The sequence below is a fragment of the Symphalangus syndactylus genome, chromosome 1 (genome assembly GCF_028878055.3).
Source record: "Symphalangus syndactylus isolate Jambi chromosome 1, NHGRI_mSymSyn1-v2.1_pri, whole genome shotgun sequence".
Taxonomy (NCBI): domain Eukaryota; kingdom Metazoa; phylum Chordata; class Mammalia; order Primates; family Hylobatidae; genus Symphalangus; species Symphalangus syndactylus.
This window is the reverse complement of record NC_072423.2, coordinates 108,635,001-108,657,869: the sequence shown is the minus strand read 5'-3', so window position 1 is coordinate 108,657,869 and position 22,869 is coordinate 108,635,001. Positions and strand designations below refer to the sequence as shown.

At 53.4% G+C, this 22,869-nt stretch overlaps 1 protein-coding gene across 1 annotated transcript in view; it reads left to right on the top strand.

Annotated features, from left to right (window-relative positions):
- The first annotated feature begins 3,733 nt into the window (after positions 1-3,733).
- The window catches only part of DNAH1 (dynein axonemal heavy chain 1), an 83,780-nt gene continuing 64,644 nt past the window's right edge, over positions 3,734-22,869 (top strand). Inside the window, exons 1-8 of the mRNA XM_055274669.2 lie at positions 3,734-5,450; positions 10,075-10,441; positions 11,477-11,549; positions 13,326-13,500; positions 13,921-14,077; positions 15,054-15,186; positions 18,319-18,480; positions 19,305-19,557. Of these exons, the coding sequence (XP_055130644.2) occupies positions 5,392-5,450; positions 10,075-10,441; positions 11,477-11,549; positions 13,326-13,500; positions 13,921-14,077; positions 15,054-15,186; positions 18,319-18,480; positions 19,305-19,557 (1,379 nt within the window). The 5' untranslated portion in view covers positions 3,734-5,391. The remainder of the gene's footprint in view (positions 5,451-10,074; positions 10,442-11,476; positions 11,550-13,325; positions 13,501-13,920; positions 14,078-15,053; positions 15,187-18,318; positions 18,481-19,304; positions 19,558-22,869) is intronic.

The following is a 22,869-nucleotide window of genomic DNA, read 5'->3' as shown; positions in this document are numbered from 1 at the left end:
TTTTTTTTGAGATGGAGTCTCTCTCTGTCACCGAAGCTGGAGCACAGTGGCCTGATCTCGGCTCACTGGAACCTCTATCTCCTGGGTTCAGGCAGCTCTCCTGCCTCAGCCTCCCATGTAGCTGGGACTACAGGCATGCGCCACCATGTCTGGCTTATCTTCGTGTTTGTTTTGTTTTGTTTTGTTTTGTTTTGTTTTGTTTTGTTTTTTGAGACGGAGTCTTGCTCTGTTGCCCAGGCTGGAGTGCAATGGCGCGATCTGGGCTCACTGCAAGCTCCGCCTCCTAGGTTCACACCATTCTCCTGCCTCAGCCTCCCAAGTAGCTGGGACTACAGGCGCCCACCACCACACCTGGCTATTTTTTTGTATTTTTAGTAGAGACAGGGTTTCACTGTGTCAGCCAGGATGGTCTTGATCTCCTGACCTCGTGACCTGCCTGCCTCAGCCTTCCAAAGTGCTGGGATTACAGGTGTGAGCCACCATGCCCAGCCTAATTTTTGTATTTTTTAGTAGAGACAGGGTTTCACCATGTTGCCCACTGGTCTCGAACTCCCGAACTCAAATGATCCGCCCACCTCAGCCTCCCAAAGTGCTGGGATTACAGGCATGAGCCGTCATGCCCAGCCAGTGCCAGGCTCTCGAGTGGCCTATCAGGAGTACTGAGGAAAGAGAAAGACAGTGGGGTGAGGACTCTCCAGGAGGAGAGTGCTCCACAGGGGGCAGCTGGAGGCTGGCTGGGGGCCCTGGTGATGGACAGTCCAGTTCTTCCATAAACAGAGAAACTGAGACTCTAGCAACTATCAGTGTCTGGTGCAAAAGGTAGGCCTGCCTGCCAGCTCCCTGATGCCCCACCTCAGTGAATGTGAGGATGGTGGAGTGGAGGAGGGACAAGGAGTGAGAGGAGTGTGAGGCCAGGCAGATGTCCCTCCTCCTCCTGTAAAGGGAAGTGGGATTCTCATGGCAACGGGTCTTTGTCTCATGGTCTTTTCCTTGCGGCTCCCTATATCCTGCAGTACAGCCCCAGGTTCCCGTCCCACTCTGCCATGACTTTGGGTGAGGCCTCTCCCTTTTTGCCACCTCAGTTTGCAGACCCAGAGTGTGGGAGCGGACTGCCAAGGAAGTTGTCAGCTCTAACTGCCACCCTAGCTGTTTGAATGTCCCTAGGCCAAAGCAGGCAGGCCATTTGCAAGGGGTGGTGGGGAGGAGGGCTTCCCCACCTCTTTGGGAGTGAGGGATTCCATCTCTTTGGAACAAACCCTTCCTTACTGACCTGCTGGGAGTTTTTTACACACTCGCTCCTGGAGGTCTGGCAAGGGCAGTGCTTTTACCAGGAATGGAAGTAGTCGGGGCAGGAAAAGTCTTAGTGTCCCTCACACCACTCTGTACTGATAACCCCACCATGACGCTGGGTAAGGTTTCTGTTCCTCATTGTGCAGAAGAAAAACAGGTCTAACAAACGAAGGGACTTGCCTGGTGAGTCATCAGAAGAATCCAGGCCTCCTGCCCCGTCCAGAGCCCTTTCTAGGGGTGGATGAAAGGTCAGGCTGGCAGTCTGGTCCACAAAGTGGCCAGCCTTGGGGGACGAGTGGATGGGAGGGCCCAGCTAAGCCTCAGCAAACCCAGGCTCCCTGGAAGGTGGGAGTGGGGGCACTTGATGGGTCACAGGGCCAAGTTGATGAAGTCACCCACTCTGCCAAGATATTACTCAGCTGATGCTCACCAAACTCCTTGGGACTGAGGGAAAATCAGAGGTGCTCAGAGCCTAATTATAATAAACAGTTTCCTGTGCAGCTCCTAGAGCCCCCCTGGGAAATGTCCTGTGGAAGATGTCTTTGTCTCAGAGCCTGCCATCTGGCGCTTTGGCCCAGGAAGATGGGGACCAGCAGGCATCCCCCCCTCGGGCCGCTGCTCCTGGAGCATAGAGCCTCAGCATCCTGCACCCTCAGATGGAGGTCAGAGAAAAGTAGGCTGGGGGAGAGGAGGTGAGGGTGAGATCATGTGGGGTCATGTGCAACTGGGCTGGTGTCAACAGCCACTATCTTTGAGGTGATGGCCCCAATGTGGGTTGCTGTATCTTCCAGTCATTTCTATGGGTCTTTCCTGGACTGACGCATGGGCAGGGCTGCTGAGAAAAGCTGTGCCTCTGCCCCAGCACCCCCTGACCCCATCCATCAAGTCCACCCTCCAATTGGGAGAAACAGCAATGACCATCACATGGTAGGGAGTGAGTGGTTCTCTGAGCTGGGTTTCCTGAGAGTGGACCCTTTCAGCTGTGGCCTGTCCATCTGTCTAGCAGCCACATCCCCTGTGATGTCACTAGCCCACAGCTCAAGCCCAATGTCCCGGTGAGGGACTCAGCAGTGACCATTGTAAGGTCATCTACCAAGTGGTACTGACCATGGTCCTCTGGGGCCCTGAGGAGAGTGTGTGTTCTGTTGGCCAAGGCACTCAGGGAGGGCGTCCTGAGAAGTAGCCCAAGATGGGATGGAAGATCATAGAAAAACAAAGAGGGAAGAGACTCTGGCAGGGAGGTTGCACAGGAGTAAATGTGGGCACGGGATTAGGTGGGGGCTGTGATGGATGAAGATTGTCTGTTCATGGGCCAGTGGTCTCCAGTCCTCCAGCCCACGAGAAACTCTGTTCTACTCCTTGTTTGAGCTCTGGGCTTTCAAGGTCTTGTCTGTCAAGGTGATCATGTGGATCAAAGGAGAATTAATTTTTCTCCATTTTTATTCATCAAAGAGATGATTATGCTGGTCAGAACTGCTGAGGGCAGCTGAGCAATGGCAGGGAGGCTTATGTCGGGGAGGCCTGGGGAGGCGGTGAATCCTAGACCTCACCCAGTCCCTTCTCTGACACCCCCCGCCCCCGATGCCTGCAACTCACTTTCTCGTGGCATAGCTCAGAGCTCCAGGCCTAGAAAATCAGAGGAAGATCCTGGGGGCCCAAGAGGCAGGCTGGGGGCAGGTGGGGAGCGGGTAGCTCAGCCACTCAGTCTGGATGCCTGTCACCTTCCGTTCTGGCTGGCCGGCCACATGAAGGGCCCATTCCGCTGCCCGTTCACAAGGGGCTTTCATCTCTGCAGCCAGTGAAGCATTGCTCCCGTCTCAGCCAGCAAGGAGACACAGGGGAGGGGGCATGCAGACCTGCCATGTCCTCAGACTCCATGCTGGAAAGGCATGGCCCTGGGCCAGGGCATCCTAAGCAGCCCATCTGCCCCAATCCCCTAGCTTCCAGGCCACCAGAGTCCTCAGCAAGGGGGATCTGAGCAAGAGATGGGCGGTGACTCCCCAACTCTTATAGAAACCTAGTCCTCCCATTTCAACAAGGGTAAGGCTGACCTCTCTTCCAGCTTATTCGGGGCAAAAGATAGCCCTCCCATCACAAGAGGGGCAGGAGTCCAGTGGGTCATGGCTCAGCCCCTTGCTCCTTTCCCAGGGAGCAAGGTAAGTATGGTAGCCTTCAGGACAGGGCAGGAAGACCAAAGCCTGAACCCTTGCGCAGCCATGGGAGAAGACAGTGCATTAGAGGGTAGCCCCTGAGACCCAGGAGAACAGGGACTGACTCACGGTCTCCTTCCAGGGAGGAGGGAGGCAGTCATATCCACATCCTGCCCTTGAAGAGGCACGAAGTGGAGCTGGCAGGGCTGCTGGTAAAAGCAGCACCCTCTGGCCCCCACCCCTCAAGTCCATTCTCCAGTTGGGAGAAACAGCAGTGACCATCACATGGTAAGCAGTGAGTGGTTCTGTGAGCTGGGCCTCCTGAGAGTGGACCCTTTCAGCTGTGGCCTGTCCATCTGTCCAGCAGCCACAGCCCCTGTGATGTCACCAGCCCACCGTGTTGCTTGGCAACTTTCCAGGATTAGCATTCTGCCCCTCTCATCCCTGACGTCCCACCATAGGCTGATGTTGCCGTGGCAACCCGGATGGATGCTGCAGCTTTTTGGACAGCTGTACCCAGTGTGGGAAGTGCCAGGCAAAAGCAGGGAAGCAGGTGCCTCTCTACAGGCCAAGGGGGGTACTCAGCCTATACCCAGACCCATTGAGCAGCCAGACTGCCCTAAACAGGGCTATGGGGTCCCTGTCCCTTCTAAGAGCTGTGGACACCTTGCCTCCAGTTCCCCTCACGCTCCTTTCTTCCTTCTGCCGTGATCACTGAGTATCTGTGTGAATGCCAACAAGAAAAAACCACAGTTTGGATTCAGCAAAGGTTGCACCAGCATCAGGTCTTGAAGGGTGAGTAGGAGTCCAGCCAGATGCAGGAGTGGATGGAGACAGGTTCTAGACAGAGGAAGCAGAAGCCTGTGCAAGAGCTGAACCACTGTCTCCAGGCACAGCTTACACCCTGCCTCTAGGTTCCTCATGGCCTGGCCTCTCCATCTTTCCCACTCAATACACTTTATGGTGGGGATAGGGTCCAATTCGGTTCCAGACACTTAGTGCCCAGCAACAGGCCTGGCACCAAGCCAGCACGACTAAAATGCCAAGTAAAATTCAACATCAGGGCTTATGACCTCCCCTGGTACTAACCGTCTCATCAAGTCTTGTTTCCCCATCTATGAAATGGGGCCAGTTTTGAGAAGGCTCTGGGCAGGGGTTCTCAGGTACAGATGGGATGATGTTTTTCTTTTGGTTCTTTTGGTTTGTAAACCACTTCTTTCCCTTACAGAACAAATTGGAAGACTGGTACAGTGGACATCTGTGACCTTCAGATTCCCTAATTGTTATATTGCAGCACTTTTGCTTTAGCTCCTCTTTCTCTTTTTATCTAGCTATGCTTACCTATATGTATAATTTTTGCTGAACCATTTGAAAGGAAATTGTAGCGGACATTCTGACGTGTTTCTTGAAACATTTCAGGCCACATCAACTAAGGACAGTCTGATACAACCACAGTAGCATTATCACATCTAAGAAAATTAACAATAATTCCATATTCAGAATAGGGTAGGAGGATCAAAACCTGAACCCATGCTAGGTCCTGAGAGCAGATGAGGGGCATCGGAGGGTGGGCGCTTGAGCCAAGGGGTGTTGGGCGCATCCGCTGCCCAGCGGAAGCGGCGGCCTGAGTGGAGTCACCGTGCAATGGGTGGGTGTGGCTTTGTGAGCCAAGCCCCAGGAGAACCAGAACCCACCTTTTCCTCAGTGCCTGACAAGCTGTCCCGCAGCTGTGGCTTAAATGCCAACTTCCAATTCGTAAATTTCTCCAATTATTCCTCCCCAAATTATTTACATATGTATATGTATTTAAATCAGGATTTAATCAAAGTTCTCACGCTGCATTTAGCTGTTTCGCTGCTTACTCTAAAAGGGCACAGGAGGGAAGATGGGTGGGTAATGGAGCCTAGAAGAGTGACGCTCCCTGGCCGGCCCTAATCCTGCTGATCGGGGCATGTGCTGGAACACCCCAGTCCCAGCGTCCTGGGCGGAAGTAATCGAGACCTGGAGTTGGTGAGTAGGTATGGGTTCGGGCTGGGGAGGTTCGCGGACGGAAGCTCCCGCCCTGCGGTGCCGGATGGCCCCGCCCCTTAGCAACGGCCTAGCGTCCCTCCCTAGAGACGGGGCTGACGCATCCTCGCACTGCTCGGTGGAACCGGTAGGTCGGTGAGGCAGAGGGGTTGCGGGGCCAGCGCGGGCAGCGGGACCTCGAAAAGGAGCGGAGGGCGAGTGGACGGGGGTGGGGAATCGGGTCTCCCAAGAGTCTGGTTGCTGAGCCTTGGCCAGAGGGAAAGAAGGGAGGTGCACTTTATTATTTTTGAGACGGAGTCTCGCTCTGTCGCCCAGGTTGGAGTGCAATGGCGCGATCTCGGCTCACTGCAACCTCCACCTCCCGGGTTCAAGTGATTCTCCCGCCTCAGCCTCCTGAATAGCTGGGATTATAGGCACCCACCATCATGCCGGCTAATTTTTGTATTTTTGTAGAGACGGGGTTTCACCCTGTTGACCAAGCTGGTCTTAAACTGCTGACCTCAGGTGATCTGCCCGCCTTGGCCCAAGTGTTTGGATTACAGGCGTGAGCCACTGCTCCCGGCCTGGAGGTGCACTTTAAACACTTCGCCTTGCTGTCAAGTCCTGTACTTGCCAGACCGGTTTTTGGGCCCCATCCCCATGCTAAGCATGTGGCAGTCCCATCAGCTACCCAATCCCTCTCCAGATCTCTACGAGAGTTGTTACAGAGGTCAACTTCATTCCTTTCTCCACTTCGCCCATCCATTAGTTCATTTGTTCACACAATCATTCAGCAAGTACTTTCTAGGCACCAGCTGTGTGCCAAGCCCATGCCAGTCTCATGCTAGGTGCTAGGTGCCAAGTTTCCAGAGATCAGCGTTACTTGAAAATGCCTGCACAGCTGACAGGAAAGACAGATGTGCACATATAATACAGGGAGACGTACACTGGAGGGGAAAGACACAGTTGTGGGGGGCAGTTTGCATCAGATGAATGCTTCAAAACGATGGAGAGAACCCCAAGCCTGGGGGAGCAATAACCAGTCATGGTGTTGTTTGCCTGGTCGCCCCAAGGGCAGATACTTCCCAAATCCCTTAAAGTCACAGATCCATTTGTCTGCTTATGCAGAACCCCGGGGTGTGAAATGGATAAAGGTGCAGGATCCTTGTTGAATCAGGGGTGAGTGGCATAGAAGCCCTCCTGCTTATGTGGCTCCCCACAGGCACCCACTTTGCAGAATCTCAGCACCCAGTTGGAGAACCACTGTTGCGGTGCTAGAACACGGACCTTTGGGTCAGCCAGAAGTGAAGACCTCAGTTTCCATTCTGGTTCTGCCAAGTGTTTGGTTGTGTGACCTTTGCAAGTTTCTTTACTTTCCTGGGCCCTAGTTTCCTCAATTGTAAATTGGCAATAATAGTAGTACCTGCTGTGAGGTTGGAATACCCCTATTCATCTGTGTCTATTTAGCCAAGTGCTTGGCTACTGGTTGAGTCAAGTGGGGTTGAATGTCAGTGAATCCAACCAGAAGCTTCCTCTGGCTCAAGCCAATAGGGCTCCCAGGTGATCTGAGTGGGGAGAAAGAAGAACTTGGGTTCAGATTTCAACTGTGGCTCTTGCTGGCTCTGTGACCTTGGGCAGGTCACCTAACTTCTCTGAGCTTCGTTTTCCTGCCTCTGAGAAATGAGGATACTCTCAGTTCCCACCTCAGAAGTTTAAATGAGATGATGCATAAAATCAGTCTAAGCCACCAATAACATTCACCATTCCCAACACTGTGCCCACCAGGGCCACCCCTGCCATCTCACTGGCCAGTTCCCTTCAACACACAGGGGGAACTGCCCAGAATGACCAGAGGCAGAGGCCTTGCTGGGAGCCATGTCCTTCTCCCCTCTGCCAGTCACACTTATTCCCAGGCAGAGACTGCTGTCACCTATGAGGCCATGGCAGGAGGCAGACTGGGTCTTTCTTTCTGTCTGTCTGTCTAGCTCCTGAGTATACTGGTAATGCACAGGTGCACAAAGTTGGGGCAAAGCTGGAAGGGAGCCATTGTGAAGGGCTGAGGGATGGAGGGGAAACAGGTTCTGAGTTTGCAGCTCACTCTCACACCTTCTTTGGGACACACCTCGGTGCATCCCCCCCACTGCCAGCTTGCATGGAGGGAAACAGTTTACCGGGGCAGCAAGTTCATCCATTATGGATTCCTTTTGCCCCCAGCAACCCTGCAGTTTCCTAGACATTTGCACATCTGTTATCTCCGAAGATCCTTATAACTCCTTATAATGCACCAGTAAAGCAAACCAAGCATGTTCAGGCCCATCTGAGAGCTGAGGAAGTCATGGAATGGAATGCTCTCCTGTGGAGCTGGGACCCTGGCCTCTCCAAGCCCTGCTCTGTTGGGTGATTTTGTTCAAAGATGAAACAGACATCTGTGGGTTTGCAGCATGATGAAGCTGAGCCCCAAGGGGTCCTCTGTTCTTTAGGGTGCTCCGGGAAGGGTTGGTGACTGTTAGACGGGGGGGCCAGACTCAGCATTATCTTCAGCACCTGCCGTGGGAGGCAGCTGGCCACCAGAGACTGGATTCAGGGAGCAGAGTTCTGCTGGGGGAGGCCTGGCAGGCCCAACTGTTTGGAGGCAGGTCGGCCTTTGGGCTGAGTGTCTGGGGCTTCATGCCAGAGCCCCATCTGCCCTTCTTCGGCCCTCAGGCACCCTGACAACTCACCATCCCCTTCTTAGAAATGGACTCAGCTGCTGCATGCTGCTTCAGCACTGCTGGGTAGTTTTGCTCTAGATAGCCCTGGCCACCCACCCCACTCCTCAAGTCAGTGCAAGCAAGGGCTCCCTGCCGTGATCCATCAGGAGGCCTACACTAGCACAAAACACCCAGCAGAAAGAGTGCCCTGTTCTTCAAGCTCTTGGCTCTTTGTCTCAGTGTGCAGAAGGGATGGGAAAATGGGATGGGGCTGGGGAAGGAGGACTTGCTTGGGCTAGGCCTGTATTTCCTTTCGTTAAGATGCTTTCCTTTTCTTTCTTTCTTTTTTTTTTTTGATGGAATCTCGCTCTGTCACCTAGGCTGGAATGCAGTGGCATGATCTTGGCTCATTGCAACGTCTGTCTCCCGGGTTCAAGCGATTCTCCTGCCTCAGCCTCCGGAGTAGCTAGGATTACGAGTGTGCACCACCACACCCAGCTAATTTTTGTATTTTTAGTAGAGATGGGGTTTTGCCGTGTTGGCCAGGCTGGTCTCTAACTCCTGACCTCAAGTGATCCGCCCACGTCAGCCTCCCGAAGTGCTGGGATTACAGGCATGAGCCACCAAGCCTGGCCATTTCTTTCTTTTTTCTTTTTTTTTTTTTTGAGATGGAGTTTTGCTCTTGTCACCCAGGCTGGGGTGCAATGGCGCGATCTCAGCTCACTGCAAACTCTGCCTCCCGGGTTCAAGTGATTCTCCTGCCTCATCCTTCCAAGTAGCTGGGATTACAGGCATGTGCCACCACACCTGGCTAATTTTGTATTTTTAGTAGAAATGGGGTTTTACCGTGTTACTCAGGCTGGTCTTAAACTCCTGACCTCAGGTGATCCACCCGCCTCGGCCTCCCAAAGTGCTGGGATTATAGGAGGGAGCCACTGCCCCGGCCTCTTTTTTTCTAATTGCAATTTTTATTGAGATAATTGTAGACCCCCTTTTTATTTTTTGCACTAGCATTATGTACAAACCTCTTCTTCACCGTACCCTTGTCCAATTTCTCCTTGTCATGTCCTCCTGCCCAAGGATTCTCCGTGGTGATGAATTTTGAGGTAGCCAAAAGCAACAGTGGCTTTGCAAGGGCTTGCTCCTCCCACAGTAAAAACTCTATAAACCCTTGTCCTCCAGGTGGTGGTTGTGCATGCACCCTGGCGGCATCTGCTACTCCCTTTGCATAAGACGGGAGGGTATACATTTCCTGAGCTGATCTGACCCTGAGAGCCAGGGTGGGTGAATGCTATTTTGTTGCTGGTAGATCTGTGAGCCAATGGAGGGTCAGGATTGGGGTCCTGCTGGGGAGACCATTTAGTCCTCTGGCTCCAGGGTATTGGGGGAAGTGGAGTGGGCAAACACAGGGGAGGCAGGGCATGGTCCAGCGCTCACAGGTGCTAGGGAGGCTCATGCACCACATTGGAAAAAGGTAGGGAAGTCTAGCAGGGCTGGGCTGGGGGTGCCGGGGCTGCTACTGGCTGAAAGTCATTTTAGGGAAATTTACTGGGTGAGCAAGCTCTGGGCCTCCCTCCCTATCTCCTGCTACTGAGAAGTCAGGCCTTGCGCTATAAAATGGGGGAGAGGGATGGACAAGTGCAGTCGCATGCATGGGTTGGGGGCATCTGCAGTGCTTCCCCTCACTCAGCCCTTAACTCTGGGTGGGCTCATTTCTCACATGCAGTGTCCAGGGCAGGCCCTACCATCTCCTGGTGGGACTTGGGGTACTGTATGCCTGTCCAGATTAAGAGGAGACCACTCCCTCCTTCTTGCTCTTCTGTTACCCATGGGTCATGGGCTGGGGCTTGTGGCAGGCAGGCAGTCTAGGCATCCATGTGTCTGGGGGCTGAGACAGAGGCTGGCAAGGGCTGACTGACGCTGGGTTCTTCTCCTAGGAACTTCGGCTGGGGCATCTCCCTGAGGAGCAGCATGGAGCAGCCTAACAGTAAAGGCTATAGCCCAGGAAGGACCCCTCAGGGCCCAGAGTGCAGCAGTGCTCCTGCAGTCCAAGCGGGGACCCACAGGGGCCTAGAATATAACCCGGGGAAGATTCTTCCAGGATCAGACTATGGATTGGGAAATCCTCCAGCCCTTGACCCCAAGCTCCCACATTTACCCCTGCCCCCGGCCCCACCCACACTCTCAGACTTGGGGCAGCCCCGGAAGTCACCCCTGACAGGCACTGATAAGAAGTACCCGCTGATGAAGCAGCGTGGGTTCTACTCCGACATCCTCAGCCCTGGAACCTTGGATCAACTTGGGGTGAGTATGGCAGCCATCCCTTACCAAGCCTCAACCCTTCCTCTGGGCTCCGTTCACCCATCCTTTCATCCTTCTCCCCATCAGTCAGTCCATCTGTTCATTTAGCTGTCTGTCTATCAATCTGTCCATCTGTCTTTCTATCCATCTACCCCCTATTCCCCCCTCATCCATCCTTCTATCCATTTTTCTCACCACCCATCCATCTGTCCATCATTTGACAACTCATTACTGAGCTCCTGCTGTGTGCCAGGCCCTGGATGGAGCCCTGGAGATGCAGCAGGGATGAGACGCCCACGTCCCTATTGTCGTTGTCGTGGGGCAGTGGCTTTGGTAGGGAAGACCCCTTCCCCTGGCTCTGGTTGGGAAGGTTCCACAGATGAGGTGATGGACTGCTGAGATCTAAGAGACAGGATGTAAGAGTGGGGCCTGGGAGCATGTTCCAGGCAGAGGAGACAACAGGTACAAAGACCTGGGGTCCCTGAGAGAGGGCATGGCTGTGTGAAGAAGAAGGCTAGAATGCGAGGGGAGAGATAGAGGGAGGAGGCTGGGGGCAGGGGAAAGAGGGGAGGGAATGACGAGGAGAGAATTCAGAGTCCTGTAGGTCCCAGGCAGCCTTAGGCTTTAGGCCAGGGAGGGGCCAAGAAAGACAGGGTAAGGACCCCCTGATATGCATTAAACCTGCAGTGCCAGTGGCCCTTGGGAGAGGAGGTATGTACAGAGATACCTGCTGGCCTTGCAGTACCTGCTTCATGGCTCAGCCCCGGGATGCACTGTGGAGTGTTCTCAGATCAAGGAGAGGGAGCTGGGCTGGACCAGAATGGGGTGGGGCCAGGATGTCCTGGGTAGCCACAGCTTGTTGCCCACTGTGGCCTTTGAACGGGGAATTGTGCATACTCACTGGTTCTGCCCGCTCCTGTGCTCCTGGAATGCTCCCTGGTAGGCCTCAAGGGAGGCGCCTGGGCTCGCGGTCCCTCCCGGGTCCTGCCTGTCCCTGGGAGGTTGACACATACTCAGGGCTCCATGGTTTGGTTTCAGGAGGTGTGTCGTGGCCCCCGAATGAGCCAGAACCTCCTGCGGCAGGCTGACCTCGACAAGTTCACCCCAAGAGGTCAGTGCTCAGGAGGGCTGTGTGAGTGGGTCCCGGTAGGTATTTCAAAGCAGGCTTTTGGCCCCAGGGAGACAGCCTTTTCTTGGCCGTGGGCCCCAGCTTCCTTAACTGTGGAGCAGGGATAATAAGAAACAGGGTGCTTCACAAATTCCCACTCATGCTGAGTGCTCAGCCACAGCTACCGAGTCATTACTCTTAGTGGAGCCATGACCTTGACACTGGGCTGGGCTGGGCTGCCAGGGGTCAGAGCCACAGCTTTCTTTCCCTGGCTGAGGTCAGAAGGGCATATGGGTGTATTTTCTGCCTCTTCTGGAATGTGGGCCCTGAAGAGGCCAGGACTGTCTGAGTTGCTTCCTGCTGGGGCCCCAGCACCTAGAATAGGACCTGGCTCAGATAGATGCCTGGGAGATCCCTGCTGCAGGAGGAAAGGGGGCCTCTCCTCTCAGGCTCATGGAGAGTCTCAGAGCACAGCTGGGGTGGCGAACACTGGGACAGGTCTGCAGGGGCCTTCCCCAGTGGCAGAGGGGAGAACAGGGGCTCCAGGAGAAGCTCTGAGTGGTGGTGAGGAACTGCGCAGGTGGCCTCCCACCTGGCCAGGGTTTGTGCCTCTCCCCTGGCAGACAGGACGTCTGGATCAGGCCCAGATGCCCTGTGGCTCCCCCTGTCTGCCCTTCCTCCCCACCCCCAGGAAAGACCTGGCTCCTTCCTGCCACTGTCCAGACCAGTCCTCTTGGAGCCCACAGGCCTTAGAAAACATCACAAGCATGTACATTTGCGCACTTATCTGAGGGTCTGGCCTATTGTTTCCAACAGTCTCACAAGTATCTGTGACCCAGAAAATGATTACTAACCACAGATCTCAGCACTGGGGGTATTGGGAATGGTGCTCCTGCCACACATGGCAGGGTGGGCAGGGGGTGATCGGCAGATGGCAGCTCTGCCCACATGAGAAAAAACAGCCCCTAGTGGCACAAGGTAGTGTCAGTCAGGGCTCTCGGCAGCCAGTAGTGGACATTCACTCTGCTGCCCGAGGGCTGGGGTAGCCTGCCCTGGCCCGCGGACGCAGCAGGGTTGGGAGGCCAGGCATGGGTCTCTTCGCCCTGGCTCCTTCTTGGCCACTGAGTGGGTCCTTCTCCATTGACCATCTGGTGTCTCGGGCAAACTGAGATGGATGGTCACCCTATCAATGGGTCTCTCCCCACCAACTCCCCTTCCCCCAGGTATGGAATGGAAGCCTCTGTATACCCTGCTCATCTAAGTAGGGACAGTCATTTTGTGACTTGAGGGTCCTGCAGGGCCAGAGTGGTGGAGCCACCCACAGTATCCAGGATGCCTCAAGCTGGCAATGGCCTCAGGGAATGAATATCAGACTCCGATATGCTGAGGGGGCCTCTGCAGTAGGGGTGGGAGGAGACCATCCCATTTCATCTTCCTATCCAGTGGTAACCCTCTCCCTTGTTGAACTCAACACCTGGCTTGAGCAATGGCCCCTGGTGCTGGGTGGTATGGAAAGGAGTGGTCAAGCATGCTGGCTCTGGACAGGGAGAGCAGGGCCAGGACAGACCTTCTGGAAGCCACCGTCCCTCCAGGCTCATAGCCCCAGGACACCTGGTGCCATGCCTGTGTTCTCCCAGCCACTGCCCAGCCACAGGCAAGCTCTGAGCTTCCCACACGCCAAAGCATACTACCTGGTTGGTGATTTATTTTATGGGGTGGAGGCTGGTTGTTGGGTGCTGGCCTGAGCCCCGAAGCCCCTGCTCCTGCTTCTGCCTGCAGTTGGAACCTTTGAGGTTCCTGAGGACTTCCAGGAGCGCATGGAACAGCAGTGCATCGGGTCCACCACCCAGCTGCTCACCCAGACTGACTTCCCACTGCAGGCCTACGAGCCCAAGGTGCAGGTGCCTTTCCAGGTGCTGCCAGGCCAGCGTCCTCGCAAGATTGAGATCGAGAGGTACGGCTGAGTGGGCTGTGGGGAGACTGTCCGGGAGGTGGCATCCACCCATCTCGGGATGAGGAACTTCAGATCGCCAGGTGACAATCTTCATGGCAGAGCCTGTGCACAAGTGTTTAGATTGAATCTTCTAGCCCTTTGGTGTCTTAATAGGAACAATTTACATGTTATGGAGTTGGGGAAGGTGGCATTGAGGTCAATGAATGGGACTGTGGGGTGGGACAGAAGGGCAGTTGGAGCCCAGGACACCAGCCCCAGCCACCACACCACTTCCTGATGAGTCTCAGAGGGGCGGAGGGCTTCAGAGGGGTCTCTCGGCCACACCCCTGTCCCCACAACCCCGTAGGCCCTTGTGGACACCCATGGAGCCACCTCACACGAGCCAAGCCATCCTGAGGTCCCCTCCCTGCCCTTGACCAGGAGGAAACAGCAATACCTGAGCCTGGACATTGAGCAGTTGCTGTTCAGCCAGGGCATCGACTCCAGCAAGCTCATGCCCAGGCACCTGGACCCCCAGCATCCCCAAACCATCGAGCAGGGCCATGACCCACTCTTCCCCATCTACCTCCCACTGAAGGTGAGCCGGGCTTCCACAGATGGTTGAGGGACAGGGGCAGAAGTGCAGGACCTCAGTGGAAGCTCAGGAGTCAGATCTGAAAGGGGATTCCCACACCAGTCACCAGCACTCTTGTCAAACAGGGCAGGTCAACAATAGGAACCCATCCTAGGTACTTTGAGCATCCTAGATGGGGCAGGTGGGGCCCCCAGCCTCCCAGGAATGCTGAGTCTTTGCTTCTTCCCTGGGCAGCCTGTATGCCTGGCCTCGGCCTCCGTGCCACCCATGTGCAACCTAGATGCAGCCCAGCTGGACTGTGGAGTAGTCCTCCCTGACCAGTGCCCGCCTCAGGGTAGGCAGCTGCTTCTGGGCTCACTGAAATGAGAAGAGCAGGGATGGAAGAGGGAATCAGTGCCACCCCCTTGAGGTATAAATCAGGAAACGAATCCAGGGAGGAGAAAGAGGGAGCATGGCCTGGCTCTGGCTTTCACTCACCTCCCCTCCCCTCCTCTCTGCAGCCCTGAGTGTCTTTCGCGTGGTGGTCCCTGTAAGGAGGTAAAGCTGAGTCTAGCTAAGGGCTGCCTCCTGACAGCCCCGAATCTCACCAGTTCCAAGTTGAAGTAGAATCCCCTGGAAAACCCAAGGGCCACCTCTTCCCTTGGTCCTGAGCTAGGTGGCCCTGGGCAGTGGGAGAAAGAACCCACCACCTGCTCTGGGTCCCTGGACACCTCTCTGCCTGAGCCTCAGGTGGCTTGGCTGGATGGGGATCTAGGGTTTCACCCAACCAGATGCTGTGTACCCCTGGGAGCAGCAGTGGAGAGGCTCAACTCCCAGTCCTAGCAGTGGAGAGGGTCAGCCCCCAGCCCCCAGTCCCACCTTGCAGCTCTCTCACCTGGGGAGGGGATTACTTAGGCACCCCATCCTTTGGCACACCCAGTCCCACCTGGGCCCTACTAGAGGAGCTGCTTCCTCCCAATGTTGGCCTGCTTTCTTCCAGGTATTTGACAATGAGGACTTTGACTGCCGGACTCCCAGAGAGTGGATCAACATGGGCTTGGAGCCAGGGTCTCTGGACAGGAAACCTGTCCCAGGAAAAGCCCTCCTGCCCACTGATGACTTCCTGGGGCATGGTGAGCAAGGCCAGTCTGGAGTGGGGGCACTATCTCATTCCAGTAGCAGCCCTGTCACAGACTCCTGGGCTCCCCTGGGACCTGGCAGCCACCAGAGGTGAGGGGTCTTTCAAGACCTCTCAGCTGGTAGACAGGCCTAGGAGCTGGCCTCACAGAGGCAGGAATGCAAGGACCAGGGAGAGCATTGTTGGGAGAGCTGGAAAAGGGACAGCTGTCTAGTGTTTTGAAAAATCGTTGATTTATTGGTAGTAAAATATGTACATGCTCATTGGGAATGTTGAAACATGCACGAGGGGCACAATTCCACTCTCCATCCCTCCACCCAGAAGCCCCATTGTTGCAGCTCTAACCGTGGCCTCTCAGCTTTCACTTTTGTGTGCACAACACACACCATCACACACTTGCTCACAAACACACATCCCCATCATCACACACATTGACAAGCACATTCACTGTCATACACACCCCCAACAACCGCTCTCATGTACACATTTTCACCACACAGAAACACACTCGCCTACTGTCACCCATCCACAACCACTGTCACACCTCACCATGCCACACAGGTTTGCCTTGTCTTGGCCTTGTCCGTATCTGCCCAGGGAGTGCCCCTGGCTACTCCTTTGGCCTCAGGCCTGCCCCAGCGGCTGTGGAGGCTCTCCCGTTTCCTGCTGTGGAAAGCAGTGCCAGGTGGGCATCCATGGCTGACATCTCGGCCTGCACGGCTGGGTGTCGATGCAACATCCTAGGAAGGTGTGAGCCATCATTTGGGAACTTGGAGGTGGCTGTTCCCCTGTGCAGGGCTGAAGGCTGCTCTGCTCCCCATCTGATGGGTGGACAAGATGCTGTGAGTGGGGAGTGGGCCCAGTAGGTCAGCTCCAGGTGGGAAGCAGGATTGTGAGAGCCATGACTGGTTTTAAGACTGCACAGTGAGTCCATTGAGCAGGCTGTAAATTTATGTTTCATTTTAAAAACATGTTAATGCTAGAATCAATTTCTCTGAACTAGACAAGAAGCCCAGAATGTTCCCTTTATTTTGGACTTAATTACAAAAATAATTTACTCAATTGTTCCCAGATCGCCAATTCCTGGTGATAAAACCAGAAGGTTTGGGGCTGCATTAGCCTTAAATGCACCAAGCAGCAGCCTCCACCAAGGTGCTCTGCTTACACCCCTTCACATGGCCCTGGTCTGGGGTGGTGGCATGGGTGGGAGGAGGGGTGAGCAGGGAGGGGCTCTGCCGGGGACCTCTTGTTTTCTGCTGGGAGCTTCCAGTGACATCTTTTCATCTGAGTTGAGCCGAGACAAGGCCAGCATTTTCAGAAAGGCAATCTACTAGGAAGGGAAGGGAAAAGCAAAACAGAGAAGCAAAATAGGTGAGCTGTAGGCCTTCTTTACCCATCCTTTACTCAGCTAGCTGGTGTCAACAGGTGGGGAGCATTTCCTGAGAATTCCAGCCCTTCCTTCCTCAACCCAGTCTGTAGAACTCAAACAAAACAAAACAAACAAACAAACAAAAAACCAGGGGGCCAGGTGTGGTGGCTCATGCCTGTAATCCCAATACTTTGGGAAGCCAAGGCAGGCGGATCATGAGGTCAGGAGTTCAAGACCAGCCTGAACAACATGATGAAACCTCGTCTCTACTAAAAATACAAAAATTAGCTGGGCGTGGTGGTGCGCACCTGTAATCCCAGCTACTCAGGAGGCTGAGGCAGGAGAATTGCTTCAACCTGGAAGGCGGAGTTTGCAGTGAGTGGAGCTCACGCCATTGCACTCCAGCCTGGGCAACAGAGCGAGACTCCATCTCAAAAACAAAAACAAAAACAGAAACAAACAAAACAAAAATAAACAGTTTTTATCTCAGCTCACTGAAACCTCCACCTCCCAGGTTTAAATAATTTTTGTGCCTCAGCCTCCCGAGTAGCTGGGACTTCAGGCACACATCACTACTCCCAGCTAATTTTTTTGTATTTTTGTAGAGACGGGGTTTCACCATGTTGCCCAAGGTGGTCTCGAACTCCTGAGCTCAGGCAATCCGCCCACCTGTGCCTCCCAGAGTGCTGGGATTATAGGCATGAGCCATCGCGCCTGGCCTCAGTTTGTTTTTAAGCCACTATGTATTGCGGCTGCTCTGCTGGGCACCATGTGTGTGCATCTTCCTTCTGCAAAAGTTTATCGAACACCTGCAAGGTACTAGTTGCCATTCCAGGCCCAGGGACACAGCTATGACTGAGATGGGACAAAGTCGCTCCTGCCCTTAGTGAGTTGACACTAGTGTGAGCAGGTCAGCTGTGAACCAGGAGCTGATGCATAAGTAGTAAGACTTTCAGCACTGTGAGGAACAGAATGGGGTAACAAGTCAGAGAGTGCCTGGGACAGGGGTGCTATTTTAGGCACAGAGGTTTCTCCTTGGTTAAGGGAACAACTAGCAATGAGGCGACCTGAGTGGAGAGTGTTCCAAGCCGAGGGCACAGCCAGTGCAGAGGCTCTGCAGTGGGAACAAGGTCGAAACTCACAGGAATAGCCAGACATACAGTGTGGCTGGAGAGAAATGTGTGAGGGGCAGCGGCGGGAGGTAAGCTAGAGAAGTGGGCACAGGCTTTCAGCCCAGGAAACCAGTGGGAGGCCCAGCCTGACCAAAGAGCGGCTCCTGCCCTGCCCTGCCCTGCTGTGCCCTGTTCTCAGATGAGGGGCCCGGGGACTGAGCAGCCAGGGGCAGCCTGTGGGGAGGGCTTCACCCTGGCCGTGGTCACCTTGAAGGGGGTCCAACTCATTCATGACCTTTACAACTGGGTTCTCAGCAGGTCTCCTTTAACTTGGGGCTTTCGTGCCGCCTGTCCCAGCCTCCCGTTGACCTGCGTGTCTCTCTGCCCTGGTGGAGGTTATGCTGCGCACCAGGGCAGAGAAGCCTGGTCTTTCTGGCTCCGCCTGCAGCACGGGGTTCCTCAGAGCCCAGCTCAGCTGGGAGGAAACAGGGCCCTGCCTCTGCTGGAGCAGAGAGGGGCATCCCAGCGGGAGAGACACCAGACTGGTGATCTCTGAGACCCATTCCCAGCGCTGCTGCCAGCACTCAGAGGCCCCTTCCTGCCCCCATGGCAGGAGGCACTGGTGGAATTTCCCCTCCTATTTCAGAGGACCCCAAGAGTCAGAAGCTGAAGTACAAATGGTGCGAGGTCGGCGTCCTGGACTACGACGAGGAGAAGAAGCTGTACCTGGTACACAAGACAGACGAGAAAGGCCTGGTGCGAGATGAGATGGGGAGGCCCATCCTGAATGCAGGGGTCACCCCTGAAGGTATGAGGTCCTGCCGCTGCCCCAAGTAGACCCCCAGCTTGGGCCTGGCCGGCCTGTGACTGAGGCCAACTCCGCCCAGGGCACTGCCAGATCAGGTCTGAATTCTACTTTTCTGTTTGCCCAACGCCCTGACCAGTGAGGACCAGAGGACTCATCACTCAGAGACCCCAGAAAGGGCAAGTGGGCATTATTTGGCATGTCAGCTCTGAGCCCAAGTCCCATCAATAAGTGATGCCTGCCCTGGGTGTGGGATCAAGGGATGGGCACTTGAGCAGCCATGCCTGTATAACTCCTTGTCTAAATACTTTCTTTTTTTTTTTTTTTGAGACAGAGTCTGGCTCTGTCACCCAGGCTGGAGTGCAGTGGTGCAATCTTGGCTCATTGTAACCTCTTCCTCCCGGGTTCAAGTGATTCTCGTGCCTCAGTCTCCCAAGTAGCTAGGATTACAGGCGCCCACGACCACACCCCAGCTACTTTTTTGTATTTTTAGTAGAGACAGGGTTTTACCATGGTGGCCAAGTTGGTCTCGAACTCCTGGCCTCAAGCATCCTCCCTCCTCGGCCTCCCAAAGTGCTGGGATTACAGGTGTCAGCCACTGCGCCCCAGCCTTGTCTAAGTGCTTTCCCATCCATCCATGACACCTTGTGAGTTGGGCCGGGCAGGGAGTGTCGTCATGCCCATTTCACAGATGCAGCAGGGGGTCAGAAGAGGGAAACAATTTGTTCAGGGCCACTGGGCATCCACGGCACAGCCGGCCGGAACCTAATGTTTTAGCCCAGAAAGCCTGACTGCGTGTCCCCTTCTCCCTCTCACCCGGCCCCCAGGAAGGCCACCCCTTCAGGTCTGTCAGTACTGGGTGCCACGGATCCAGCTTCTCTTCTGCGCTGAGGACCCTTGCATGTTCGCACAACGTGTGGTCCAGGCCAACGCCCTGCGCAAGAACACGGAGGCGCTGCTGCTCTACAACTTGTATGTGGACTGCATACCCTCTGACGGCCAGCGTGTCATCAGTGAACAGAGCCTGAGCAAGATCAAGCAATGGGCCCTGAGCACGCCTCGGATTCGCAAAGTCCCCTCGTGAGTCCCCGCTTGGCCTTCCCCATTCTGGGCATCGCCTTCTCCAGGGAACCTTCCCATAGGAAGTTGGTGCTACTCCAGGGTGGAGCTCCCTCAGGGCTCATCTGTTTGAGACTGTCCTGCCTATTGCCCTGTGGACTTGGTGGGGCCTCAAACAATTTTTTGTTCATCTCCAGGTCTCTCATTATCCATATGGACTCCTGGATCCTTATTTTATTCAAAGGGTTACAATTGACTACTTTTAAAAAATTTTGGTGCTCAAATTGTCCTAGATTTGGCCAGCGGGAGACTTTTCAAGCTAATTCCTGTGTCGTTTTACCATTTTTCCATCATTCTTCAAAACCCTTAGATGATGATTTATTAGCAAGATGCCCCTAAGATAACTTTACTTTCTGGCACAGCAAGAATTTCCAGGCTCATTATGTACTTTCCCAGGTCCAGTCCTGAAACCAGCTGTTTCTCCAAGGAAGCTCTTTTTATTTATTATTTTAGTGTATTTTTTGAGACATGTTCTTACTCTGTCACCCAGGCTGGAGTGCCTGGAGTGCAGTGGGGTGATCTTGGCTCACTGTAGCCTCAGTTTCCTGGGCTCAAGCAAGCCTCCCACCTCAGCCTCCTGAGCAGCTGGGACCTCGTGATCCACCTGCCTTGGCCTCCCAAAGTGCTGGGATTACAGGCGTGAGCCACTGTGCCCAGCCAACTTTTCTATTTTATAAACTTTTAATTTTTAAAAAAACTGTTTTTTTTTTTTTTTTTTTTTTTTTTGAGATGGAGTCTCGCTCTGTCACCCAGGCTGGAGTGCAATAGGTGGATCACTTGAGGTCAGGAGTTCGAGACCAGCCTGGCCAATATGGTGAAACCCCGTCTCTACTAAAAATACAAAAATTAGCTGGGCCTGGTCGTGGGTGCCTGTAATCCCAGCTACCCAGGAGGCTGGGGCAGGAGAATCTCTTGAACCCGGGAGGTGGAGGTTGCAGTGAGCCAAGATCACACCACTGCACTCCAGCCTGGGTGACAGAGTGAGACTCCATTAAAAAAAAATTTATATGTATATATAATGTGTATATATATAAAATGTATATATATATATTTTTTTGTTTCACTTTCTTCCCTCTTTTTTTTTAATTGTACTTTAAGTTTTAGGGTACATGTGCACAACCTGCAGGTTTGTTACATATGTATACGTGTGCCATGTTGGTGTGCTGCACCCATTAGGTATATCTCCTAATGCTATCCCTCCCCCCTCCCCCCACCCCACAACAGGCCCCGGTGTGTGATGTTCCCCTTCCTGTGTCCATGTGTTCTCATATTTTTTTCTTAAATCCTTATTCTATAAGGTTTTTTTTTTTTTTTGAGGCGGAGTCTCGCTCTGTTGCCCAGGCTGGAGTGCAGTGGCACAATCTCGGCTCACTGCAAGCTCCGCCTCCCAGGTTCACGCCATTCTCATGCCTCAGCCTCCCAAGTAGCTGGGACTACAGGCGCCCGCCACCACACCCGGCTAGTTTTTTTGTATTTTTAGCAGAGACGGGGTTTCACCATGCTAGCCAGGATGGTCTCCATCTCCTGACCTCGTGATCCGCCCACCTCGGCCTCCCAAAGTGCTGGGATTACAGGCATGATCTATAAGCTTTTTAAAAAATGTGTGATTTTTTTTTTGCTTTTTAAACAAAAAAAGCAATGTGTGATTGTTTTTTTTTTTTTTTTTTTTTTTTTTTTTTGCTGCTCTCCCGAGTAGCTGGAATTACAGGTGCTTGCCACCACGCCCAGCTAATTTTTGTATTTTTAGTAGAGACGGGGTTTCACCATGTTGGCCAGGCTGGTTTTGAACTCCTGACCTCAGGTGATCCGTCTGCCTCGACCTCCCAAAGTGCTGGGATTATAGATGTGAGCCACCGCACCTGGCCCTTTTTCCCTTTTTTTTTTTTTTGTTTTTTTGAGATGGAGTTTTGTTCTTGTTGCCCAGGCTGGAGTGCAATGGCGCAATCTCAGCTCACTGCAACCTCCGTCTCCTGGGTTCAAGCGATTCTCCTGCCTCAGCCTCCCGAGTAGCTGGGATTATAGGCATGTGCCACCATGCCCGGCTAATTTTGTATTTTTAGTAGAGACGGGGTTTCTCCATGTTGGTCGGGCGGGTCTCGAACTCCTGACCTCAAGTGATCTGCCCACCTTGGCCTCCGAAAGTGCTGGGATTACAGGCCTGAGCCACTGCGCCCGGCCCCTTTTTCCCATTTTTTAAATGGGATTATTCATTTTTTCCTTGTACAGTTGTTTAAGTTTCTTATAGATTCTGGATATCAGATCTTTGTCAGATGCATAGTTTGTGAATATTTTCTCCAGTTCTGCAGGCTGTCTGTTTACTCTGTTGATAGTTTCTTTTGCTGTGCAAAAGCTCTTGAAGTAGGTCCCGCTCTTCTATTTTTGTTTTTGTTGCAATTGCTTTTGAGGACTTAGTCATAAATTCTTTCCCAAGGGCAACATCCAGAATGGTGATTCCTAGGTTTTCTTCTAGGATTCTTATGGTTTGAAGTCTGACATTTAAATCTTTAATCCTGGCTGGACGAGATGGCTGACACCTGTAATCTCAGCACTTTGGGAGGCCGAGCAAGGTGGATGGTTTGAGCTCAGGAGTTCAAGATTAGCCTGGACGACATGGTGAAACCCCATCTCTACCAAAAAATACAAAAAAATTAGCCAGGCTTGGTGGGGCGTGCCTGTTGTCCCAGCTCCTTGGGAGGCTGAGGTGGGAGGATCACTTGAACCTAGGAGGTGGAGGTTGCAGTGAGCCGCGCTGGTACTGCTGCACTCCAACCTGGGTGACAGAGCCAGACCCTTTCTCAGGAAAAAAAAAAAGAACAACTTAAATCTTTAATCTATCCTGAGTTAATTTTTGTTTATGGTGAAAGGTAAGGGTCCGGTTTCAATCTTCTGCATATGGCTAGCCAGCTATCCCAGCACCATTTATTGAATAGGGAGTCCTTTCCCCATTGCATATTTTTGGCAACTTTGTTGAAGATCAGATGGCTGTAGGTGTGTGGCTTTATTTCTGGGCTCTCTATTCTGTTACATTGGACTATGTGTCTGTTTTTGTAACTGTACTATGGTGTTTTGGTTACTGTAGCTTTGTAGTACAGTTTGAAGATAAGGTGATGCCTCCAGCTTTGTTCTTTTTGCTTAGGTTTGCTTTGGCTATGCAGGCTCTTTTTAGGTTTCGTATGAATTTTAGGCTAATTTTTTCCTAGTTCTGTGAAAAATGACTTGGTAGTTTGATGGGAATTGTGTTGAATCTGTAGATTGCTTTAGACAGTGTGGCCA